Genomic DNA, 25,654 nt, shown 5'->3' with positions numbered 1-25,654 from the left:
TACTTCGTAATTTCCCTAAGTTACTTCAAGCAAACGCCCAGATAATTCCTTCTATGACTTCATAGCCGACTGTCTGCCCCATCCTTGCCAAACTAGACTTGTAGGTGTCCAGATGTCTGTACATACGAGTCATGTTTTCAGTTGTCAACCTCTAAAGCAATCACACGTCCAGTTTTCTTGAAAGATGGATCCTCGGCTGGATGAAATTGTACTACACCTGCCACATGAACTGGGGTGAGGGCGGCTGAGAGTGGCTGAAAGTTTCAGCACGTCTTGACGGGAACCTCCTCCACAGTCGTCCCGTGAGCTCGCGAGGCCTGTGGCGGTACAGGCCCGAGAAGCGACGGCTCGACCACTGTGTGGACAGCACGCCGAGGGTCACTGACAGGCGCGTCCCAGGGGGCCTGCCGGGCTCCTGCTGTACATGTAGAACGTTAATGATGTAGCAGACATAGTCGGCAGTCGCCGCAGATTTTGTACACATGGTGTAGTTGTCTGTAATAAAGTGTGCATGGGCAGGGAATAGGGGGAGGGAAGGTTGTTGGATTCTGCTTGAAACAACGTACAGGAGTTCGAGCAGGCAGGGCTTGTAAGGGGGCATACAGGGCTGCCGTTAAATGACAGGACAGGAAACTTGGTAAAATGAAGAGAGTATATTTCAGTATAAAGTGTGGAAGCTGCGCACCTAGAGTCGGAAGTTACCAGGTTTATGCCAGTCTATGAGATTCTGAAAAAAGTAGGGGTAAGCTATAGGGAGAGACGGGTCATATACAATATGTACAACAACCAAGAGGGAATAATAAGAGTGGACGATCAAGATCGAAGTGCTCGTATTAAGAAGGGTGTAAGACAAGGCTTTTCGCCCCTACTCTTCAATCTGTACATCGAGGAAGTAATGATGGAAATAAAAGAAAGGTTCAGGAGTGGAATTAAAATACAAGGTGAAAGGATGTCAATGATACGATTCGCTGATGACATTGCTATCCTGAGTGAAAGTGAAGAAAAATTAAATGACCTGCTGAACGGAATGAACAGTCTAATGAGTACTCAGTATGGTTTGAGAGTAAATCGGAGAAAGACGAAGGTAATGAGAAGTAGTAGAAATGAGAACAGCGAGAAACTTAACATCAGGATTGATGGTCACGAAGTCAATGAAGTTAAGGAATTCTGCTACCTAGGCAGTAAAATAACCAATGACGGACGGAGCAAGGAGGACATCAAAAGCAGACTCGCTATGGCAAAAAAGGCATTTCTGGCCAAGAGAAGTATACTATTATGAAATACCGACCGTAATTTGAGGAAGAAATTTCTGAGGATGTACGTCTGGAGTACAGCATTGTATGGTAGCGAAACATGGACTGTGGGAAAACCGGAACAGAGGAGAATCGAAGCATTTGAGATGTGGTGCTATAGACGAATGTTGAAAATTAGGTGGACTGATAAGGTACGGAATGAGGAGGTTCTACGCAGAATCGGAGAGGAAAGGAATATGTGGAAAACACTAATAAGGAGAAGGGACAGGATGATAGGCCATCTGCTAAGACATAGGGGAATGAGTTCCATGGTACTAGAGGGTGCTGTAGAGGGCAAAAACTGTACAGGAAGACAGAGATTGGAATACGTCAAGGAAATAATTGAGGACGTAGGTTGCAAGTGCTACTCTGAGATGAAGAGGTTAGCACAGGAAAGGAATTCGTGGCGGGCCGCATCAAACCAGTCAGTAGACTGATGACCAAAAAAAATGAGGTCGAACAACTAATTGAAGTTGGCAACGGAAGGGGAGGCGATTCATGTTAACTGATGTTGGTGGCCGGTCATGGAACAGAGAGCCAGACGCTCTGCCCCCCGAGAAAGACGTCTGTTCTGCTCCAGGTCTGGATCACGAGAGAGAGAAGTAACTGTGTTCTGCACTGCAGAGTGCTCCAGCGTCCACACACGTGACCTGTATCCCACGCACGTTGTTGGCTAAAACCGGTGACGTGAATTCACTAGCAGTTTCAGTGCAGGGCTCAAGGCGTCAATTCTCAGCTGTCTTAACCGGACAGAACTGCCACGGTCATGGAAGACAGGCAACTCGAGTCACGTAGGCACAGCGTAAGTTGCTCTGGCAGAAAACTTGTAAAGATTTCGCTGGGCCTTTGAAGTAAATTCTTTAAACCAGTTCCCTAAAATATTCCTTTACTCGCTACCACCACGTCCAAAAGTACTACCTCAAAGAAGAAGCATCACGTATACCTAATCACATGTGGATGAAATGATAACCTTCGAGTTGGACAGTGTCAGTTATCACAAATTTCTTTCGATCTGAACAGTTAACTGTCTTACGCATTTTCGAGTACTACTTGAAACATTTCACATGTTAGCGCTGTTTTCCCGTGCGTTTTGCTAAAAAAAGCAGCGGCATGAGCTGCAACTTAATGTAGTAGAGGCGTTTTATTTTTCTCGCCCACATGTCACACGCCGTCTTCTTTTGTTGGTGGCAGGTTACTAGTTGTTTCAACCCAAGTATCTTAGAATTTCTCTGGGAAAGTTGCTACGTCGCCAGGAAGTGAAGTAATCTTATCTGTTTTTACTAGCTGAGGCTTCGTAAGGGAGACTGCTAAATCTCCCAAGAAAATGCTCCTCTTCCTTTTTGGATTCACCTCATTTGCAATGAAACTGATTTGAGCTATTAATTCCTCCATATCCGTTAGTGAATAGGATACAACCAATTGCCATCTTCTTGTCTCCCGTGCTATGGAATACGCACCTCCCAGTTGATCGACTATGTACACTTCTCTCTCTGTTACATTGAAATCCTTGCCTTGTTGCAGAAAGTTTATCAGTTACTCTCCTTCCTTGCCTTGAGCTTTTGTCGTCAAAACGGATGCCAAGTAAAATAAACAGGAGTCTTCTGTAGCTGATCACAACTCTCGTAATCTCCATACCTCCGCCATCTCCTCTCCACACTTCGACAATATTAGTATGGCTTGCTTGTGTAGACTTAAAGAGATAAAGCAATCCCAATAATGCCATTATTTCACATTTTGTAGTTCTTTTACAGCATCCCTCTCTCTCGAATACTGCACACTTTCTTTCTTAGATTGATTACATAAATTTGTGTACTTACTATTTCCCCCCATGAACCATGGACCTTGCCGTTGGTGGGGAGGCTTGCGTGCCTCAGCGATACAGATAGCCGTACCGTAGGTGCAACCACAACGGAGGGGTATCTGTTGAGAGGCCAGACAAACGTGTGGTTCCTGAAGAGGGGCAGCAGCCTTTTCAGTAGTTGCAAGGGCAACAGTCTGGATGATTGACTGATCTGGCCTTGTAACAATAACCAAAACGGCCTTGCTGTGCTGGTACTGCGAACGGCTGAAAGCAAGGGGAAACTACAGCCGTAATTTTTCCCGAGGGCATGCAGCTTTACTGTATGATTACATGATGATGGCGTCCTCTTGGGTAAAATATTCCGGAGGTAAAATAGTCCCCCATTCGGATCTCCGGGCGGGGACTACTCAAGAGGATGTCGTTATCAGGAGAAAGAAAACTGGCGTTCTACGGATCGGAGCGTGGAATGTCAGATCCCTTAATCGGGCAGGTAGGTTAGAAAATTTAAAAAGGGCAATGGATAGGTTGAAGTTAGATATAGTGGGAATTAGTGAAGTTCGGTGGCAGGAGGAACAAGACTTCTGGTCAGGTGACTACAGGGTTATAAACACAAAATCAAATAGGGGTAATGCAGGAGTAGGTTTAATAATGAATAGGAAAATAGGAATGCGGGTAAGCTACTACAAACAGCATAGTGAACGCATTATTGTGGCCAAGATAGATACGAAGCCCACACCTACTACAGTAGTACAAGTTTATATGCCAACTAGCTCTGCAGATGACGAAGAAATTGAAGAAATGTATGATGAAATAAAGGAAATTATTCAGATTGTGAAGGGAGACGAAAATTTAATAGTCATGGGTGACTGGAATTCGAGTGTAGGAAAAGGGAGAGAAGGAAACATAGTAGGTGAATATGGATTGGGGGACAGAAATGAAAGAGGAAGCCGCCTGGTAGAATTTTGCACAGAGCACAACATAATCATAACTAACACTTGGTTTAAGAATCATGAAAGAAGGTTGTATACATGGAAGAACCCTGGAGATACTAAAAGGTATCAGATAGATTATATAATGGTAAGACAGAGATTTAGGAACCAGGTTTTAAATTGTAAGACATTTCCAGGGGCAGATATGGACTCTGACCACAATCTATTGGTTATGACCTGTAGATTAAAACTGAAGAAACTGCAAAAAGGTGGGAATTTAAGGAGATGGGACCTGGATAAACTGAAAGAACCAGAGATTGTACAGAGATTCAGGGAGAGCATAAGGGAGCAATTGACAGGAATGGGGGAAATAAATACAGTAGAAGAAGAATGGGTAGCTTTGAGGGATGAAGTAGTGAAGGCAGCAGAGGATCAAGTAGGTAAAAAGACGAGGGCTAGTAGAAATCGTTGGGTAACAGAAGAAATATTGAATTTAATTGATGAAAGGAGAAAATATAAAAATGCAGTAAGTGAAACAGGCAAAAAGGAATACAAACGTATCAAAAATGAGATCGACAGGAAGTGCAAAATGGCTAAGCAGGAATGGCTAGAGGACAAATGTAAGGATGTAGAGGCCTATCTCACTAGGGGTAAGATAGATACCGCCTACAGGAAAATTAAAGAGACCTTTGGAGATAAGAGAACGACTTGTATGAATATCAAGAGCTCAGATGGAAACCCAGTTCTAAGCAAAGAAGGGAAAGCAGAAAGGTGGAAGGAGTATATAGAGGGTCTATACAAGGGCGATGTACTTGAGGACAATATTATGGAAATGGAAGAGGATGTAGATGAAGATGAAATAGGAGATATGATACTGCGTGAAGAGTTTGACAGAGCACTGAAAGACCTGAGTCGAAACAAGGCCCCCGGAGTAGACAATATTCCATTGGAACTACTGACGGCCGTGGGAGAGCCAGTCCTGACAAAACTCTACCATCTGGTGAGCAAGATGTATGAAACAGGCGAAATACCCTCAGACTTCAAGAAGGATATAATAATTCCAATCCCAAAGAAAGCAGGTGTTGACAGATGTGAAAATTACCGAACTATCAGCTTAATAAGTCACAGCTGCAAAATACTAACACGAATTGTTTACAGACGAATGGAAAAACTAGTAGAAGCCAACCTCGGGGAAGATCAGTTTGGATTCCGTAGAAACACTGGAACACGTGAGGCAATACTGACCTTACGACTTATCTTAGAAGAAAGATTAAGGAAAGGCAAACCTACGTTTCTAGCATTTGTAGACTTAGAGAAAGCTTTTGACAATGTTGACTGGAATACTCTCTTTCAAATTGTAAAGGTGGCAGGGGTAAAATACAGGGAGCGAAAGGCTATTTACAATTTGTACAGAAACCAGATGGCAGTTATAAGAGTCGAGGAACATGAAAGGGAAGCAGTGGTTGGGAAGGGAGTAAGACAGGGTTGTAGCCTCTCCCCGATGTTGTTCAATCTGTATATTGAGCAAGCAGTAAAGGAAACAAAAGAAAAATTCGGAGTAGGTATTAAAATTCAGGGAGAAGAAATAAAAACTTTGAGGTTCGCCGATGACATTGTAATTCTGTCAGAGACAGCAAAGGACTTGGAAGAGCAGTTGAATGGAATGGACAGTGTCTTGAAAGGAGGATATAAGATGAACATCAACAAAAGCAAAACAAGGATAATGGAATGTAGTCTAATTAAGTCGGGTGATGCTGAGGGAATTAGATTAGGAAATGAGGCACTTAAAGTAGTAAAGGAGTTTTGCTATTTGGGGAGCAAAATAACTGATGATGGTCGAAGTAGAGAGGATATAAAATGTAGGATGGCAATGGCAAGGAAAGCGTTTCTGAAGAAGAGAAATTTGTTAACATCCAGTATTGATTTAAGTGTCAGGAAGTCATTTCTGAAAGTATTCGTATGGAGTGTAGCCATGTATGGAAGTGAAACATGGACGATAAATAGTTTGGGCAAGAAGAGAATAGAAGCTTTCGAAATGTGGTGCTACAGAAGAATGCTGAAGATTAGATGGGTAGATCACATAACTAATGAGGAAGTATTGAATAGGATTGGGGAGAAGAGAAGTTTGTGGCACAACTTGACCAGAAGAAGGGATCGGTTGGTAGGACATGTTCTGAGGCATCAAGGGATCACCAATTTAGTATTGGAGGGCAGTGTGGAGGGTAAAAATCGTAGAGGGAGACCAAGAGATGAATAGACTAAGCAGATTCAGAAGGATGTAGGTTGCAGTAGGTACTGGGAGATGAAAAAGCTTGCACAGGATAGAGTAGCATGGAGAGCTGCATCAAACCAGTCTCAGGACTGAAGACCACAACAACAACAACAACAACTATTTCCTCAGTGATTTCCGGGCTACGTACTGTCCATTTCACTTGCGACCTTCCTGCCTACACTTTCAGACTCAGGAAGTATTTTTACAACATTCTTTCTTTTTGTTTTTGCAGCCACATTAGCGCATAATTGATTCCATTTTTATGTTTCTCCCTCCCTGCCCGCTTGTGGAATAAAGGTAGCGAGATGACAGTGGAAGGAATATCACTTACACGGCTGGGTGCACTGTGTACCTTGTGTTCTAAGCTGGTGTAAGGCGGCTGTAATTTCGCACCTTACAGGCACTCATCCACATACTCTGCCGTGATCTACAACAAGAATTAGGTATCATTTTACAGGTTGTACACAGTATATATGAATGTAGATAATTGTTAAGGCTTATTGCATGAAAGGTGACAGAATTTCTTCATTATATAAATGGGGTAGTGAATGATTGCCTATATTAGTAGAGGTTGGAACGACAGTGGAAATGTAATGGCAGGCGAAACTCAAGCCCTGAGTGGAAGGCCGACACGGGTGTGGTGGTCCAGCTCCACACAGGAAGTGCCGAGACGGACAGTCTGGACGCCTGAGAGCGAGAACATAATACATGGTCGGCCGGCCGCTATTGTAGTACATGTAGAAGGATAACCGAATAATACTTCCAAAGTCTGCAAAGCTGGGACGCAGCTGAGAGGAACGAAGAAGTGTCACCTCGGAAACCACGCTGGCGGGGTTATTTCCAAGGATTTTTACTCTGAAGCGTACCATTGTACGAGTATAGGTATTTTCTTGCAAACTTTGCGCGATAGACGACGAAAGACTAAAATATTCTTGGTCGGCGTTCGGAAGAATCTGTAGAGGGGGAGAATATTCCGTGGTTACGAGAACATGATTTGCCTTCTGTGTTACGGGGGTGGGGAGCCGAGCTTTCCTGGGAAGCCAGCAGTGGAGAGAAGTGCTCTTCCGTGTTGAGCTCCCGTGAGTAACGGTCGCTCGCTATCAGCTTTTGTTGGTACAGACGGACTTGCTGTCTTTGCTATGAGTTTATAGTTAGAACAGTTAGGAACTGTACTGTTGCGAACCTATGCGATTCTGGACTTGACCTCCAGGTTGTAAGTCATCGTTGAGTACGCAGCGTTCAGCAACTGAGAGAACTTCTGCCTATACTTACGTTGAGACGTTATCTGAACTCCGTCCCTGTGGCTGGGAGTTGACGTTTCTCGCCTGTAGAACACAGAGAGTAGAAGAGAGTAGAGGACAGTATTAGAGTATATCAGTCAGAGGACCGCCTTCTGCTGTCCTCGTGTTTGGATGAGTTCACTTTGTGGCTGCAGCTCCTTCCATCGCCGCAGACGAGTACGAGAACCAGCACGCCGACGCACCAGACGCAGTACATACGGTGGTATCGCTAATCGCTTCGGTTTATTAGGGCTATAAAGCTACACAGCTGTGATCACGTTAGTTTATTTCCATTGAGGTTCAACACCACCGTAGATCATCTTTATAAGTAGTGTTTTCTAGTGCTTGGTGCGTAGATGTCAGTCATTTCGTGTTATTTAAGTTAGATCTCATTGCCATAAAAAAAGGGGCAGAGTGGGCAATTGGTCTGCAATTTTAGTTAGGAAATATAGACAGTTGTACTTAAAGGGTTGTTTTTAACCTATAATAAAAATATATTGAGCCACAACGTTTATCATTTAGTAGTATTAATTGCCGTGAGCATTCATTCACGTTTAGATGGTAATTTATATAAAAAAGAGAATTAAGAGATCCTAAGATTTGCTTCAGAGGGTAGTCAGATAGGGCCAAATCAGCATTTTAGCGTCTATTATTTTCCGTTGCGCAAATTCATTTTACACCCGCCTGGAGTAGCATCTTGGAATGGCACACGCGTTGTTTATGTTACGTAACAGCTGCTCACTTGGACGTATAACAACACAACTTACCACTGAGTTAGTTGATGCCATAATGAAGGTATTGGTAATATCCGTAATTTTGTAAAAACAAGTAAAAGTTTTATTTATTATGCAGAGAATTGCACAAGACAATGCTATTAGCGGTTGGGGCACTTTATACATGGACGCGCCCACTCGAGCGTTAAACTGCTGTAAAGGCTGTGAACTTCCTTTAATTGTTTGTAAATGGAAAATTGTGCACCTCAAAAAAAGCAGCTAATAGTTATCCTACGATTGCCATAGCAGTGAGTCATATCTGGAATCAGTCAATTCACAGAAACACGTGGTGTATGCAATACAGAAACTTGTACTGGCAATCTCTTGAGGTAGAGGCCAAATATTTTGTGAAAGCCTACCTGCAATTAAATATTATTTAAAAATATTCTTCCTACAGCAAGGCACAATTTCTTGTTTTTAACCCACACATGTTTCGGCGAAGTTTTACCATCGTCAGAGTTCTCCTTCATTTTTCTGCCAAACAAAGAGTATATTGCTACACGGGAAAACGTATAATTTTAGAATTGTGACATTTATATTCGAAACGTTCTCGGAAAATGAATACCTTAATGATACATGCTGTTGTTGATGTCCCTGTTTGCTATTTCCAGTTCGGGTGTTATCTCGGTGTCGCAGATGACGTGTAGCGACATGAACAACGGCATGTGCTACTATGGTATAGATGTCTGTTGTAACGTTTTGAGCAAAAATAGCACATTCCCAAAAATATGCGTATCCCAAAGCGATATTTTGCTCTTTACTCTGGAGAAGAATAAAGGAAACACACAGATGACAATGAAATATCGCCAGAATACGTATCGGTAAAAAGAGAAGAAACCGCTTTTGTTCAAGGTTGAATCTTTTCAAATTCCTAATACTAAATCAAAGACGAGATAAAAAAAACCTGAGATTTCATGAAGACAAATCACCTCAAGATGAATACCTTCTCCCAACGTTTCAAGAAGCTGTATTAAGCGAAGAATCTGAGAATACAATAGGGACGCCTGGCTGTCGCTCTCGTAGGGACAGCAAAGACGAGATGGCATTAATTACAGCACACACAGTTGCGAACTGGGCTGGGAGACAGCCCAGTATGGGCTACTGCGGGAAATACCTTCTGCCACGCTTTTCACAGTGGAAGTAGATTTAGACATTAGCAACATGTTATTTTTACAGTCTCATAACTGAATATTTACTTTCGTATAGGAAAAAAATCTATTTGCTACGTTACTGACATAACGAGTACAGCGACAGTGTATGATCTAGAAAAATACACTGTCCCACATGATATATGATCTCAACCACATCCTTAATTATCGCATAAATACTGCTTCCATTTCCATACCATTTGCATCCCTTAGCTTTACCTTCAGTTGGTCACATTAAAAATGGTGTTACAAGCAATCTGAGTAGGTGAGGCACAGGAGTTTGAGTTTTTCTTCGACGTACAAGAACTTATTGTTTAAACTCTTCCGTATTCCATTAATGTTAATAACGTCTCCAGACTACCACATTCAGTGAAATGATAATCGAAGATTTCCGCTGCTCGCCTGCAACTGTCCTCGTTATATACCAGCTTATTTTGATATTGTTCTGAGGTTTGTACATACTACTCGCACAGCTGATGCTCTCAGCTGGTTTGATGATATTTCTCAAGATATTACAGTGTTTTCTGTAATTATCTTTAGCTGATGGCTCTTGATACTGCTGTATTCCTTGATAGTATTTCTGTTTTTAACGTGTGTTATTCTGATGCATTGTGTTTTACACGCTGTCTGTCTGCCACTTTTAAAAATGGTTTTTGTACCGCAGTGGACATCTTTTTCCTGGAAAATATGAAACGGACACATGTGAAGTATTACATCTTACATCCTACCTGTGTCCGCTGTTCACCTCTGGCCACTGATGACGCCTTAGGCGCTGAATGAATGACTTCGCCGCAGCTGAGTGGAGGCTCCAGACCACGGCCGGCCTCGGCTGCCAGACGCCACGCGTGCAGCGCGTGTTGTGCGGGCCGCAGCACAGGGCGGCACTGGGCCGGCCACAGTCTGCCGCTCGGCTCCGCTCGGTCCTCCTCGGAGGCGGAGGCGCCCGGGAGAGCGCGGCGCTTCATCCAGCGTCGCCGTGCGGCGTCTTTCGGCCGGCACAAGTCTCTGGAGTTCGGCAGTATCGTGCCGTCAGCGCTGTTTACCCTTCGCTATTTGTCCGCGGTATGGGGGAGGTTCACTTGTCCGGTGATCGTTTGCACGAAGGAGGCAGTCAAGCGATCTACCGTCGGAATTCTTTAAAATGAATGGCAGTGACAGAAGAGAGCGTAGACGATTCTCAATTCGCATACGTTACAGGTAGTGCATATCTGCTATGAAACGACATTAGATGTACATATACATGTACATGGATACTATGCAGATCACACTGTGCCTGGCAGAAGATTAATCGGACCACCTTCACATCAACACTCTATTATTCCAGTCCCCAACAGCGTGCGGAGAAAACCAATACCTATTCCTTTCCGTGCTAGCTCTGATTACCTTTATTTAATTATGATGATCGTTTCCCCCTAAGTGTTCCTGCGTTAACAAAATATTTTCGTATTAGAACGAAAAAGTTGGTGACTGAAATTTCGTGAGATGATTCTGCTGCAACGAAAACCACGTTGTTGATGTCCACCCCAAATTCTGTATCTTGTCAGTAACACTCTTTCCCCTATTTCTCGGTAATAATAGCAGCCCAAAATATGACCGCCCTGTCTCCAGCTGAACCCATGGACAGAGACCTGCACCAGTTGCTGGTCACCTACACAGTCTTGTATGACGATCCCCAGGCGTCATTCGAAAACTGTACTCGCCGGTGAACAGAAGCCACTCCACTGGCCCAGGTTCCGTTCCACGTGACCCTTCAGCCAATCTCTTTGCACTCCAAAGTCCTAGGTAGTTTTTTATTGTTGTTCGTAGTGACTCCTAGGGACCTTATTAATCGAGTGAAAATGGCTACTTACTGATTGTGTCGACAAGCCTCCAAGTTGACACCAAGCGGAGTGAGTACTTTTACAAATAGAGACTCCAGCAAACCAGAAGTGAAACAGAGCTCACAGAGTTCTATTTCCATGATAGAGAGGCACACAGGCAGTCATATGTGCCCCTGAATGGGACCAAAATTTCCTGCAGCTACGTCCTTAGTTACCTAGGTGTCTCCCTCTGCCTGTCACTGTCATTTATGCAGAACTGCGCAAACCTGTGAAAGTCGTTTGGTCGTATTCTATATCAACTGTACCACATTTCTGGAAACAAGTGGGGAGGAAATGCAGACGAACAAAACAACGCTGCAATTTCTCTTGGATATAGAGCTGTTGCATATAGTGCCAAGGCGTGGGAGAACAGCGCTCATGCAGTTAAGACAGAAGGGGCCATGTTGACTATTTATGGCATTACTACAACAGGTCCCAGTCAGTGGTTGCTTCCTAAGACAGAGTACAATAAGAATTCAGTCCTAAATAGTGGAATCCACCAACTGAATAAGGTTGCACAGTATGGTCTCTGTTGTCAGGAAAGCTCAAGATTCAACCTCATCCCAATGGCGCAAGGGAGACATGACTACGTCTTGAAAAGTGGGTTTAATAATGGAAGTGCTACCTGTGACTATGGTGCCAAGAAGCAGACAGTGAGACATGTTGTGGGGGAGTGCCCACTCCACGTTTTTAAAGGGGGTTGGACGTGCTTGGTTCAAATGGTTCAAATGGCTCTGAGCACTATGGGACTTAACATGTTAGGTCATCAGTCTCCTAGAACTTAGAGCTACTTAAACCTAAGTAACCTAAGCACATCTCACACATCCATGCCCAAGGCAGGATTCTAACCTGCGACCGTAGCAGTCACTCGGTTCCGGACTGAAGCGCCTAGAACCGCACGGCCACCGCGGCCGGCCTGTCATGCTTGTCCAGTCATAGTTCTGGTTGCATGTTTGTATGTGAATTCTTGTATTTCATCAGAAACGATCAGTTCACCAGAATATGTTATTAAACTCGCATACCGGTCATAATTTACGCCAGAATACCTGTCTGACTCCTTGATTCATCTCTAGTGGGCTGGCGACCTCTATGAATGGGAAACATAAAAGCTGGAGAAGGGTCATGTTGAGTTTAGTTTTCACTATTCTATTCAATAAAACACAGTCAAGTTTCAGAATATCATTTGTTACATCAGCAGACTCCATTTTATTTTGAAAGGTTGAACAACATGGAATGGAACATGACAACGCTGCAAATGGATGATCTGAGAGCTATCCTGTCTCAGTCACTCCAAGCTGTTCGGCGCATCACAAGAGCCACGGTCGGCAGGATGAGATGTGAGAGCTGGCGTCTACCTGATTCTGAGCGGATGTATAAAACTGGTGAGTATCTTATTTGGAAGTGTGTTATTGTTAAATAAAGCGTAATGAGCTCATTTAATATTCTATAAAAAATCTCGTCTAGGTTAATGAACACATGATGATGGAGTTGTGGCTGAGTAGAAAATTCTGTTGTAAGTAAAGTACATAGAGATAAAAACATTAGAACTAAATAATAATCACAGTTATTTGCTCACTACCAATTGCATCTAACAAGTGAAAATTATCAACTTGGTCTCATATAAAAAAACCACACACACTTGCAAATCATTAGCCCCAACTATAGATCTCGCTTGGAGATTCGGACCATAATTCTGAAAGTACACAGTTATGACCCTCTGAACACACAACATTTTAACGCATGTGTATCACTTGTTTCTCACTCACTCCAGCCCACTGTGGCCACCCAGTTACAGAGTGCGAACTTCTGTATGGTACAGAAAGTATGGGGTTCCTGTTTATAATGTCGATAAACCAACAAGCGATAGTGTGCCACCTGCAGTAACAGTACACAATGATAGGTAAATTGCAATGTTTAAACGTCGAAGCTCGAGTGAGTTGTGACCTGTTGGCATGGTTACATGTGGCTATTCGACTAACTCTTACATGAGGCAAACGAAGGTCTATGAGTGTTTCTTTCCGCTATTATTTGTACCTTGAGATATAGTTGGAGCAATCATAGAGAAGATCCAGTAAATGGAGAGAAGAACAGTTGAGTGAAGTTAGATTCTTGTTAATTCAGATGGCATGTGGTGTCAGGGTAATGTATTAAACCTCAGCGATAACTTCCGAATGATTTTATGGTTTCCAACTACAGTGCCGCCATTCCCCCCGGTCTGCATCACCGGGTTCCACAATGCTGAGGACGCCACCTCAGCGACCCACTGCAATGCTCTGCTAATGTGTCGGCCTCGTACAGCAGCAGTGATATGACGACTCAGGACTGCGCCAGCAGCTGGTTCAACAGCCTCCATCATGTGCTGCCTCAGCACTGCCCACTGACCAATGCAGGATGGCCCACACCATGTTTCCTCGCCAGCGTGGTTTGGGTCATGTTTTGGGAGCCAAGATGACTGCCTGTGGTAGTGAGCCAAAGAGTGGCCAGCCGCTGGCTGACTGCCTGGCTATGGACCCTGCGTCAGCCTCAGAGGGTCGAACCAACAACCCGCCATCGACTGGGATGTTGGCGCCTCATCTGTTGCTGCGTGTAGCCCGGTGGTGTGACATGCCCCGCCATCCAAGAGAGCTACCACACTTGAATGCTTTGTTAGTGAATTGGCACCTATTTACATGTGGCTGCGTGCCTCTGTTTTGCTAAACGTGCCGTTTCGTGTCACGTACTCATAACATGCTAGCTTGGCCATGGCCCATTCTGCCTGTGATTGCGCCATGCAAAACCGCTACATATAATCTTTCAGCAATTTGACGGCCCTGTGGCCTCTATTCTACTTCGCAACTGTTGGTATGCATAGCTCACTGCAATCTGGTCTGCACCTGGCTGTGACCTGTGCTCAGAATATTGCACAAAACTAACTTTCCCTATCCCAAACGGTTGTGCCTCTACATAATGAAAGGATGAAAATGATCATGCTACCCTCTCATCTCAATCACTTTCATCAAACAACTTCATTGGTACATTGGGACAGAGACGTAAAATCACGAAATGACTGATTAAGGGGCTTTCTTTGAAGATGTAATATTGTCAAAAACCACTCTGCCTCTGTCCATCACAGAGAATTGTGTGTGTGTGTGTTTTATATATAACTCCGGCGGAATGTTAATACTAGAATGTTGCTAAACAGTGTCGGCCATATATGTGCATGCCATTGAGATACTATCTGCTCATATGGTTTAACTGTTTTTCATGTTGAATAACATGTGTTCTACTTGTAGAACAAAGTTTCGAAATACATGGGGCAGACGTGATAGGCTTCACTCACTTCTTCCCACACTTTCAACATGAAGTGGGTATGAGGGCTCTGGATGCCACTCTCCCCCCACCCCTCCCACCCCCACCCCCCTGTACAGGACTCTGCACTCGTGCATTAGGCAGTTGCAGTAGGGTGCAGCCAGTGACAGGCAACCTGCATGTGCAAAAGTTTAAATGCTATGCATTCAAGAAATCTAAGATTAATATTATCATAATTATGACCATTTTTTAAAGAGGGGGTGGGTGATCGGTTTTTTAGGGTTGAGATATTGCAAGTCTACCATTTTCTCCTTAAAACAGAAGGTCAAGTTGGTTATGTTTACTTACAAGGTTACAAGTAATAAACATGAAGGTTGAGGACAGATTTCAGTCGATATCAGATAAGGAGAGATTATGCTAACACAGCAGTAGAGCACACCGCCTCTAGCCTTGACAAGGGACTGAGTTCACCGACAGAAAGACTCTCCAAGTTTCTCCAGTTGCGTCGTGTTCAGCTGACGTTATCAAACAGATCCCGTAGAGCCGCCAGATCGCAGGGACGTTGAGACCGCCGCTTTCCTCACTCTGTTGTGAGACATTTCCTGTGAGGCTGAGATCGGATGGTTTAGCGGGTATGTCGGGATGTGACAGGACGCCCCAGTAGTCGTCAAGCCAGGAGCGCGTCCACGCAGATCTGGGAACACGGCTGCTGTCTTGGGAGAGTCCACAGGATACTCAGAATAAAGCTAGGGCACAGGTCCGGAATTAAAAGGTCACTATGTGATGTGATGCGATCTAAACTGTACTTACACAAGACGTCAGCACAAATGTCTCACTCGTGACATTGCTCTTGTGATAAAAGCGAGAATGCAGGAAGGTGCTGCCATTTTCCTCAGAACTTCTTAGAGTTTTGAGGCCATCTGGTGCTGCGAGTGGCCCACTGACACATATACGCTCCAGAGGGTATGGGGGCCCACTACACGATGCCAACCCCAGCAGAACACACACTATGAGTCGCAAGGAAAGGTAGAGCCGGTGGCCTTAGAAATAGTTTAAAGTGGATAACAAGCACTTTACATTTTCACGCTTTTATTTCACCTTATAAAATTAAGGCATTCGCGCACTCTCTTATATGTAACCTGACATCTGAGTGAGTCAACATTACAACATGCATAGTACACGAGCAGCACACAGTAGTGATAATTATACTACTAAACAAGAACAATGCAGACAGATATGAACACGCATTTCTCTGGATGGGACATGCACAACTGTTGATATTCGTCACCAGTGATAAAATCAACTACAGCTGTAAAATTTTGCAACTCTCGCTGGTTTTATCATTGATGACAGAAATTAATGTAAATTCCATATGCTATAGTTTGTATCGGAATACACCTAATACAACAATTGTAGCTTTGCATCTTTAAGTTGACATAGATTTGCAACAGCGTAAAACATCGATTTTTGGAGCAACTGTTTCAAACTGTGGATGCATTACTCTTACATGTTTGTTCGCCTTTCTATTAACGAATTATATAATGATAAAAATATCAAAATTTTACGCACTGCAATTTCATAACATTATGGCTGCGGTACGAACAGTCATGGTCGCCTTGTAGCGGAGTGGAAGAGAGGGGAGTCCCTTTCTCTCTCTGTCTGTCTCTGTCGCTATTTGTTTTAACTCGCAACAGTCGCTAGCTATCGAAAACTCTTGCTTCCCCACAGCAGGTATGCTTAGAAAAGGATCGAGGCACAGGAAAGTTTCAGCCTTAGGTTATGTCCAGGTCAGACAGTAATTCGGCTGTGAGGCATACCAAGGGTCAGATATAACCTCAGATGTCCATTGAATAGCGATGAATTATGGACTGAAGATGAAGTGAATGGTTTGGAAGAATTAATATGGAAAGGAGTGGCACACTGAAGTACAAGAAAATCATGAAATGCATCTGAATTTCTCTTAAGCTGTAGATACAACGTTGATGAATACCATATAGGCAGGAATAGACACCTATGCAAAGGCCATCACAGAAATTGGACAAACAAAGATAGATATAAGACGTTTACGGAAAAGAAACCTTGAGAAACAGAAAAAACACTTCTATTGAAGTGTGAAGAAGAAATGAGAGTGGCAATGGAAAACACTGAAGATCCCATGTAAGCGTCATAGATTGACACAGATTTGGGACGCAGAAGCGATAAGTGACATACCTTCGCAGTTTAGGAAATCATTGGCGCAAGTGTCAACCAAGAACCATACAAGTTGGCGTCTAGACTACATGAGAATGACGGTACACTGTTAGACTGAATCCTGTAGTCAAGAGCAGATACTTGCGACGTCTATCACACAATTAGCATAACACCTCGTCTATGGAATTTGTCGACAGGGATAATACACTATGTGATCAAAAATACCCGGACATCTGGCTGAAAATGACTTCCAAGTTCGTGACGCCCTCCATCAGTAATGCTGGAATTCAGTATGGTGTTGGCCCACTCTTAGCCTCGATGACAGCTTCCACTCTTGCAGGCATACGTTCAGTCAGCCGCTGGAAAGTTTCTCAGGGAACGGCAGCCTATTCTTCACGGAGTGCTGCACTAAGGAGAGGTATCGACGTAGGTCGCTGAGGCCTGGCACGAAGTCGGCGTTCCAAAACATACCAAAGGTGTTCTATAGGATTCAGGTGCTGCATTGTGAACTGGTGTTCGATCGTACTGAAAGACGCAATCGCTATCTCCGAATTGCACTTCAACAGTGGGACACAATATGGTGCTTGAACCATCAATGTAGACCTGTGCTGTGATAGTGCCATGCGAAACAACAACGGTTGCAAGCCCCTTCCATGAAAAACACTACCACACCACAACAAAACCGCCTCCGAATTTTACTATTGGTACTACACACGCTGGCAGATAACGTTCACCGAGCATTCGCCATACCTGTACCCCGCTATCGGATTGCCACATAGTTTACCGTGATTCGTCACTCCTCACAACATTTTTCCCTTGTTCATTCGTCCAATGTTTACGCTCCTTACACCAAGCGAGGCGTCGTTTGTCATTTACTGGCGTGATTTGTGGCCTATAAGCAGCTGCTCGACCGTGAAATCCAAGTTTTTTCACCTTCCGGCTATCATGGTACTTCCAGGGGATCATGAGGCATTTTTGGAATTCCTGTGTGATGGTCTGGATAGATGTCTAGGTATAACACATTACGACCCTCTTCAACTATCGGCGGTCACTGTCAACCAACAGACGAAGTCGGCCTGTACGCTTTTGTGCTCTACGTGTCCCTTCACGTTTCCACTATCGCATCGGAAACAGTGGGCCTACGGATGTTTAGGAATGTAGAAATCTCGGATAGAGACGTATGACACAAGTGACACCCCATCACCTGACCACGTTTGCAGTCTGTGAGTTCCGCAGAGCGCCCCATTCTGCTCTCTCACGGTATCTAATGACTATTGAGGTCGCTTATATGGAGTACATGGCAATAGGTGGCAGCACAATGCACCTAATATGAAAAACGTATGTTTTTGGGGGTGTCCGGATACTTTTCATCACATAGTGTATATACAGAGTAATAGAAAAGAAAATAGAGGATATGACAGATGAGGATCATTTTGGCTGTCGGAAGGGTAACACTACAAGATAGCAGTACGTCTGACGTTGTAATTGATGAGAGAAGCAAAACTAGAAAATAAAATGGACACATTCATAGGATCTGTAGATCTAGAAAAATCATCTGGAAACGTAAAATTGTACAAAATGTTCAAAATACTGAGAAAAGTAAGAGTAAAATGCAGCGAAGGACGAGTAACATGTAATAAGTACAAGAACCAAGAGGGAACGGTAAGAATGCAAGATGAAGAACAAAATGCTGTCCCATCTTCATACCAACGCGTTCTGTATGTTCCATTCTTCAATGTTCTGCTGAGAACCTTACCATTTCTTGTCTTATCAGTCCATTTAATTTTTAACATTCTTCTGTAGCACCACATCTAAAATGCTTCGATTCTCTTCTGTTCCGATTATCCCAATGTCCTTGATTCACTTTCATACAATCCTGCGCTCCAAACTTACATGTTCAGTTATTCGTCCTCAAACAAAGACCGGCATTTGATATTAAGTGATTTATTTTGGCAGGAATGTACTCTTTGAAAATTCTTGTCTACTTTTTAAGTCCTCTGTAATTTGTCCATTATGAGTCACTTTGTGCTTAAGGTAGCAGAATTCTTTTAGTTCGTATAGACCCTCGTCTACAATTTTGATGTTGTTGTTGTTGTGATCTTCAGTCCTGAGACTGGTTTGATGCAGCTCTCCATGCTACTCTATCCTGTGCAAGCTTCTTCATATCCCAGTACCTACTGCAGCCTACATCCTTCTGAATCTGCTTAGTGTATTCATCTCTTGGTATCCCTCTACAATTTTTACCCTCCACGCTGCCCTCCAATTCTAAATTGGTGATCCCTCGTTGTCTCATAACATGTCCTACCAACCGATCCCTTCTTCTAGTCAAGTTGTGCCACAAGCTCCTCTTCTCCCCAATTCTGTTCAATACCTCCTCATTAGTTATGTGATCTACTCATCTGATCTTCAGCATTCTTCTGTAGCACCACATTTCGAAAGCTTCTATTCTCTTCTTGTCTAAAATATTTATCGTCCACGTTTCACTTCCATACATGGATGGCTACACTCCATACAAATACTTTCAGAAGCGACTCCCTGACATTTAAATCTAAACTCGATGTTAACAAATGTTTCTTCTTCAGAAACGCTTTCCTTGCCATAGCCATTCTACATTTTATATCCTCTCTACTTCGGCCATCATCAGTTATTTTGCTCCCCAAATAGCAAAACTCCTTTACTACTTTAAGTGTCTCATTTCCTAATCTAATTCCCTCAGCATCACCCAACTTAATTAGACTAGATTCCATTATCCTCATTTTGCTTTTGTTGATGTTCATCTTATACCCTCCTTTCAAGACACTGTCCATTCCGTTCAGCTGCTCTTCCAAGTCCTTTGCTGTCTCTGACAGAATTACAATGTCATCGGCGAACCTCAAACTTTTTATTTCTTCTCCATGGATTTTAATACCTACTCCGAACTTTTCTTTTGTTTCCTTTACTGCTTGCTCAATATACAGATTCAATAACATTGGGGACAGGCTACGACCCTGTCTCACTCCCTTCCCAACCACTGCTTCCCTTTCATACCCCTCGACTCTTATAACTGCCATCTGCTTTCTGTACAAATTGTAAATATCATTTCGCTCCCTGTATTTTACCCCTGCCACCTTCAGAATTTGAAAGAGAGTATTCCAATCAACATTGTCAAAAGCTTTCTCTAAGTCTACAAATGCTAGAAATGTAGGTTTGTCTTTCCTTAATCTTTCTTCTAAGATAAGTCGTAGGGTCAGTATCACCTCACGTGTTCCAACATTTCTACGGAATCCAAACTGATCTTCGTCAAGGTCGACTTCTATCAGTTTTTCCATTCGTCTATACGGAATTCGCGTTAGTATTTTGCAGCTGCGACTTATTAAACTGATAGTTCGGTATTTTTCACATCTGCCAACACCTGCTTTCTTTGGGATTGGAATTATTATATTCTTCTTGAAGTCTGAGGGTATTTCGCCTGTCTCATACATCTTGCTCACCAGATGGTAGTTTTGTCAGCACTGGCTCTCCCAAGGCTGTCAGTAGTTTTAATGGAATGTTGTCTACTGCGGGGGCCTTGTTTTGACTCAGGACTTTCAGTGCTCTGTCAAACTCTTTACGCAGTATCATATCTCCCATTTCATCATCTACATCCTCTTCCATTTACATAATATTGTCCTCAAGTACATCGTCCTTGTATAGACCCTCTATATACTCCTTCCACCTTTCTGCTTTCCCTTCTTTGCTTAGCACTGGGTTTCCATCAAAGCCCTTGATATTCATGCAAGTGGTTCTTCTTCCTCCAAAGGTCTCTTTAATTTTCCTGTAGGCAGTATCTATCTTACCCCTAGTGGGATAAGCCTCTACAACCTTACATTTGTTCTCTAGCCATCCTTGCTTAGCCATTTTGCACTTCCTGTCGATCTAATTTTTGAGACGTTTCTACTAGCCCTCGTCTTTTTACCTATTTGATCCTCCGCTGCCTTCACTATTTCATCCCTCAAAGCTACCCATTCTTCTTCTAGTGTATTTCTTTCCCCCATTCCTGTCAATAGTCCCTTATGCTCTCCCTGAAACTCTGTACAACCTCTGGTTTAGTCAGTTTATCCAGGTCCCATCTCCTTAAATTCCCACCTTTTTGCAATTTCTTCCGTTTTAATCTACAGTTCATAACCAATAGATTGTGGCCAGAGTCCACATTTGCCCCTGGAAATGTCTTACAATTTAAAACCTGGTTCCCAAATCTCTGTCTTACCATTGTATAATCTATCTGATACCTATTAGTATCTCCAGTGTTCTTCCATGTATACTTTTGTGGCGGTGTTCGTAGCGACAAACAATTCGCTGAAGAAACGGCTTACGAAGTCACCGCCACACTTTTAATAGCGGGCCGACCGGTCCGCTGGAACAGTAAACAGAAAGATGAAAACCCAAACTCTCTGATTAAATAAAAGTCGGTACTTATCTTTATTGACGAAGATACAGAAACACAATAGTGAACTCCGTGTCTACAGAGATCTGTCTAGTTCGAGTCTGAGCGGCTAGGTCAGCGTCGGCTGACGACAAACAACAACTCTGCCGCGATGAACACACAACTGACTAGCAAGTACACAATTCAGTGGCGAGTATACAACTGAGCGGCGAATACAGAACTGTCCTAGCGCTCGCGACTCCAGCGCTTAAGAAGCCAGAAGCCAGCGGTGGCGCGCGCAGACTTGCGGCGATTTCCTGTATCGCTGGCGCTGCTTATGCGGACGGCGTCCGGGCTTTGATGCTGCCAACCTTTTTGGCAGCGGGCTCGGTTGGCATTAGTGGCTAGGATGTAACACTCCTCCCCCCCAAATCGCCGCACCGTCGTTGAATAATGACGTGGCGAGCGTCGACGGCGGGGGAGGGGTCTGGCCGCAGGCGTAGCAGAAGAGACTGGGGCGGAGACTGTTGTCAGTGGCAGTCCCGGGTCCGCACCCCAGCATTGGCTGCGCGGGGCCTCGGGAAACACCGACTGAAAACCGAGGTCAGGGTGCACGCCTGTGACCACGGGCGCAGCTTCTGGTACTGGACGCGACGGGGCGTCGGGACCCACGAAGAGAGGCAGCGTCTCCTGACGCTGCGTCGACGGCTGCTGAGTGGGCGCCGGACAAGGCGCTGCGGGGTCAGACTCCTTGGGGGTGCCCAAGCAAAGCGGCTGCAGGACAGGCAGTACAGCCACCGCTTGGGAAGGCGGCCCGGCTGAGGGGTCGACGTCCATCAGCTCCGAAGGCGGTGGCGACTGAAGAGGGACCGCAGGCGCCGGAGCGACCACCTGGGGCGCTCCCGGATCAAGCTGCGCGGGAGGCATCAACGGGACGGGCTGTCGGCGTGGTAGCGGCGACGGCTGCTGCTGCTGCCCTGGGGGCGGCAGCAGCGAAGTCGGAAGGCGCGGCTGGAACCCGCCGCGGACCAAATCTGTGGACAAAGAACGAGCGGCAGAATCCGGGCGGCCAGCGCGGTGCAACTGGTTCTGATGCCTCCTGTGCACCCCAGTAGCACCTTGAACAGTATAAAAACCGCGACCCTGGACACTTATCACGGTACCACGTTCCCAACGACGGCGACCGTGATAAACTCTGAAAGAAACGGCGTCGTTGCGCTGAAAACGCGTGCGATGCTCAGAAGCGGCGGGTCGATCCGGGGGGTGCAACAACCGTAGTAGGGTGCGATGACGACGGCCGTGGAGAAGCTCCGCAGGCGAAGGGCCGTCGCGTGGCGTGGTCCGGTACGACGACAGGAACGTGATGAGGGCCTGCTGACGAGAGTGTGTAGCATGAAGGTGGTCCATATGATCCTTGAATGTGCGTACAAAACGTTCCGCTGCACCATTCGATTGAGGGTGGAACGGCGGTGTAAGAACATGGCGAATGCCATTGGCAGAACAAAAGCTTTCAATATCAGCAGAGGTAAATTGTGGACCATTGTCAGACACTAAAACTTCTAGAAGACCCTCAATACAAAAAATTGAAGTCAACGCCTGTATAGTTTGTACAGACGTTGTAGACTGCATGGGCACAACAAACGGAAAATTACTAAATGCATCTATCACGATGAGCCAACGAGAATTCCAATATGGACCAGCGAAATCAATATGTACTCTCTGCCAGGGACCGGCAGGGCGTGCCCACTCAAAATAGCGTTGAGGCGGAGCAGCTTGGTGTTCGGCACACGTCGAACAATCTGTAGACATCTGCGTAATCTGCTTATCAATGCCGATCCATGTACAATGACGGCGGGCAAGCTGCTTGGTGCGGACCACTCCCCAATGACCTTGATGCGACAAGTCGAGGACCTTGGATTGGAGCACTTGGGGAACCACTACACGAAGCTGGTCATTCTCGGTGCGTAACCGCAAAACTCCGTGCGAAACAGACAACAGATGACGTTGCGGATAATAGCGACGAACCACAGGATCCGATATGTCCATTGCCTTGGACGGCCAACCATGTTGAACAAAACGTAATAGTAAACTCAGATGAGGATCCGTAGCTGTCTCACGTGCCACCTGACGATAATCAATCTGAAAATCCCGGAGGGATTGATGCTCATCGGCGTCAATCTGATGGCAAGAGTCGTCAGAGGAATCGAAGACATCATCCGCAGCAATCGGCAATCTAGAAAGCGCGTCAGCGTTTGCATGCTGAGCTGTAGGGCGATACAGTATCTCATACTGGTATTGTGATAACAAAAGAGCCCAACGTTGTAGTCTCTGAGCTGTCCGCTGAGGAACTGGTTTAGACGGATGAAACAGGGACGTGAGGGGGCTTGTGATCTGTTACTAAATAGAATGGTCTACCATAGAGGTAGTGATGGAATTTTGTGACACCGAACACAATAGCCAACGCTTCCTTGTCCAATTGGCTATAATTACACTGAGCTTTGTTTAGCAATTTAGATGCGAACGCAATAGGACGTTCGGTGTTACCGACTCGGTGAGACAACACAGCACCGAGGCCGAAAGAAGAGGCATCACAAGCTAACACCAGAGGCTTGTTAGGGTCGTAATGGACCAGACAACGATCATTCAATAAAGCCTCTTTGAGCTGCTGAAAGGCTGATTGGCAATCAGCTGACCACACAAACGGAACATTCTTACGCCGGAGACGATGCAACGGTGCAGCAATCTGTGATGCATTAGGTATAAACCTAATATAATACGTCAATTTGCCAAGAACTGCTTGCAATTCATGCAGATTGCGAGGGGCGGGCAAATCACGAATAGCTGCTAAATGTGACTGGGAGGGATGAATGCCTTGAGCATTAATAACATGTCCCACATACTCCATCTCCGTAAGGAAAAATGAACATTTATCGATGTTGCAACGTAGGCCTGCCTGAGACAACACTTTAAACAAACACTCCAAATTACGGAAATATTCAGCAGGCGTCCGACCAGACACAACAATATCGTGTAAATAGTTGCAACACGATGGCACATTAGCCAGAAGTTGTGACAAAAAACGCTGAAAAACAGCTGGAGCTGACGCACAACCAAAAGGCAAACGCAGAAAACGGAACAACCCCAACGACGTGTTTATGACAAAATACTGTTGTGATTGCTCGTCGAGGGGCAATTGCAAATATGCTTCACGGATAATTTTGGAAAAGAAACGAGCTTCCCCTAACTTATCCATCAGCTCGTCCGGTCTAGGCAAAGGAAAAGAATCAATGACAGTCTGAGGATTAACTGTCGACTTAAAATCAGCACACAAACGTAACTTGCCAGACGGTTTCTTTATAATAACTAAGGGAGAAGCCCACTGGCTCGCTGAAACGGGTTGAATAACACCGTTGTTTTGCCAACGACGAAGTTCATCTTCTACAAGTGCCCGGAGGGCGTGAGGCACTGGACGAGCACGACAAAATCGAGGCTGAGCATTATCTTTTAACGTAATATGAGCGGCAAAGTTCGCAGCACAACCTAGTTCGTCTTTAAATATGTCACTGTATCGTTTACATAAATCGGTTATGCTGTCTTGAGGAACAACAACAGAATTAATTTGCACCTTATTGTCTTGGATAGACAGGCCAAACAAGTCAAAACAGTCTAATCCGAAAATGTTTACACTGTCTGTAGCGCGGAGCACTGTGAATGAAACTGTTTTTGTATTGCCACGGAATGTGGCTGGTACGCTACATACACCTAACACAGGAATGTGTTCGCCATTATAAGTAGCCAAAGAATGTTTTGCCGCTGAAAGTTTAGGGCGGCCGATAGCCGCATACGTAGCACTATTTATGAGAGTCACAGACGCACCAGTGTCTAATTGAAAATTGAAGGTCTTATCCTGGATGCGTAGCTTCACAAATAGTTTATTACACTGTCTCTGGATCGGTGCAGTGGAGGCGGAAGACACAAAATCAGCGCGTTTAGCGCGTGTTCGCTGCTTACGACAACTCGTGGGTTGGGCGGGTGGAACAACAACTCCCGCTTCACTTGCAGTCTGTACATTACTTTTTACAGCGTTTGGATTACGCTTGGGTCGCATAGCAGAGGGCTGGGTGGGTGGCTTATTGCGAACAAGTTTATTACCCACACGAACCGTGGAAGAGTCTTTCAACGCGACCTTCTGGGCGGGCTGGCTTTGAAGAACATGAATATCCATGGGCTGGGCAGCACTAGAATTGTTCTTGCGTTTACGCAAACAAACAGTCTGGATGTGTCCTTTCCTTTGACAAAAGTGACAAACCGCGTTTCTTAACGGGCAACGTTCACGAGGATGAGCAAGAACACACTTAGGGCAAGACTTAACTTTATCATTTTGCACACGCGGCTGACGAATGTGTTTAACATGACGCGGCCGGCTAGTGTTTACAGTCTG

At 44.7% G+C, this 25,654-nt stretch overlaps 1 protein-coding gene across 1 annotated transcript; it reads right to left on the bottom strand.

The window, feature by feature from the left end:
* Window positions 1–211: 211 nt before the first annotated feature.
* On the bottom strand, window positions 212–25,438 carry LOC124553203 (leucine-rich repeat extensin-like protein 5). The gene is made up of 3 exons (XM_047127096.1): window positions 25,225–25,438; window positions 21,829–22,247; window positions 212–355 (listed from the first exon to the last, which is right to left on the bottom strand). Exons 1-3 carry the CDS (start codon window positions 25,436–25,438, stop codon window positions 212–214), a joined length of 777 nt encoding a protein of 258 aa, XP_046983052.1.
* Between the last annotated feature and the right edge of the window lie 216 nt (window positions 25,439–25,654).

This window comes from Schistocerca americana, chromosome 11, assembly GCF_021461395.2.
Source record: "Schistocerca americana isolate TAMUIC-IGC-003095 chromosome 11, iqSchAmer2.1, whole genome shotgun sequence".
NCBI classification, from domain to species: domain Eukaryota; kingdom Metazoa; phylum Arthropoda; class Insecta; order Orthoptera; family Acrididae; genus Schistocerca; species Schistocerca americana.
The sequence above is the reverse complement of the archived record's forward strand: the minus strand, read 5'-3'. Positions and strand labels throughout refer to the sequence as shown.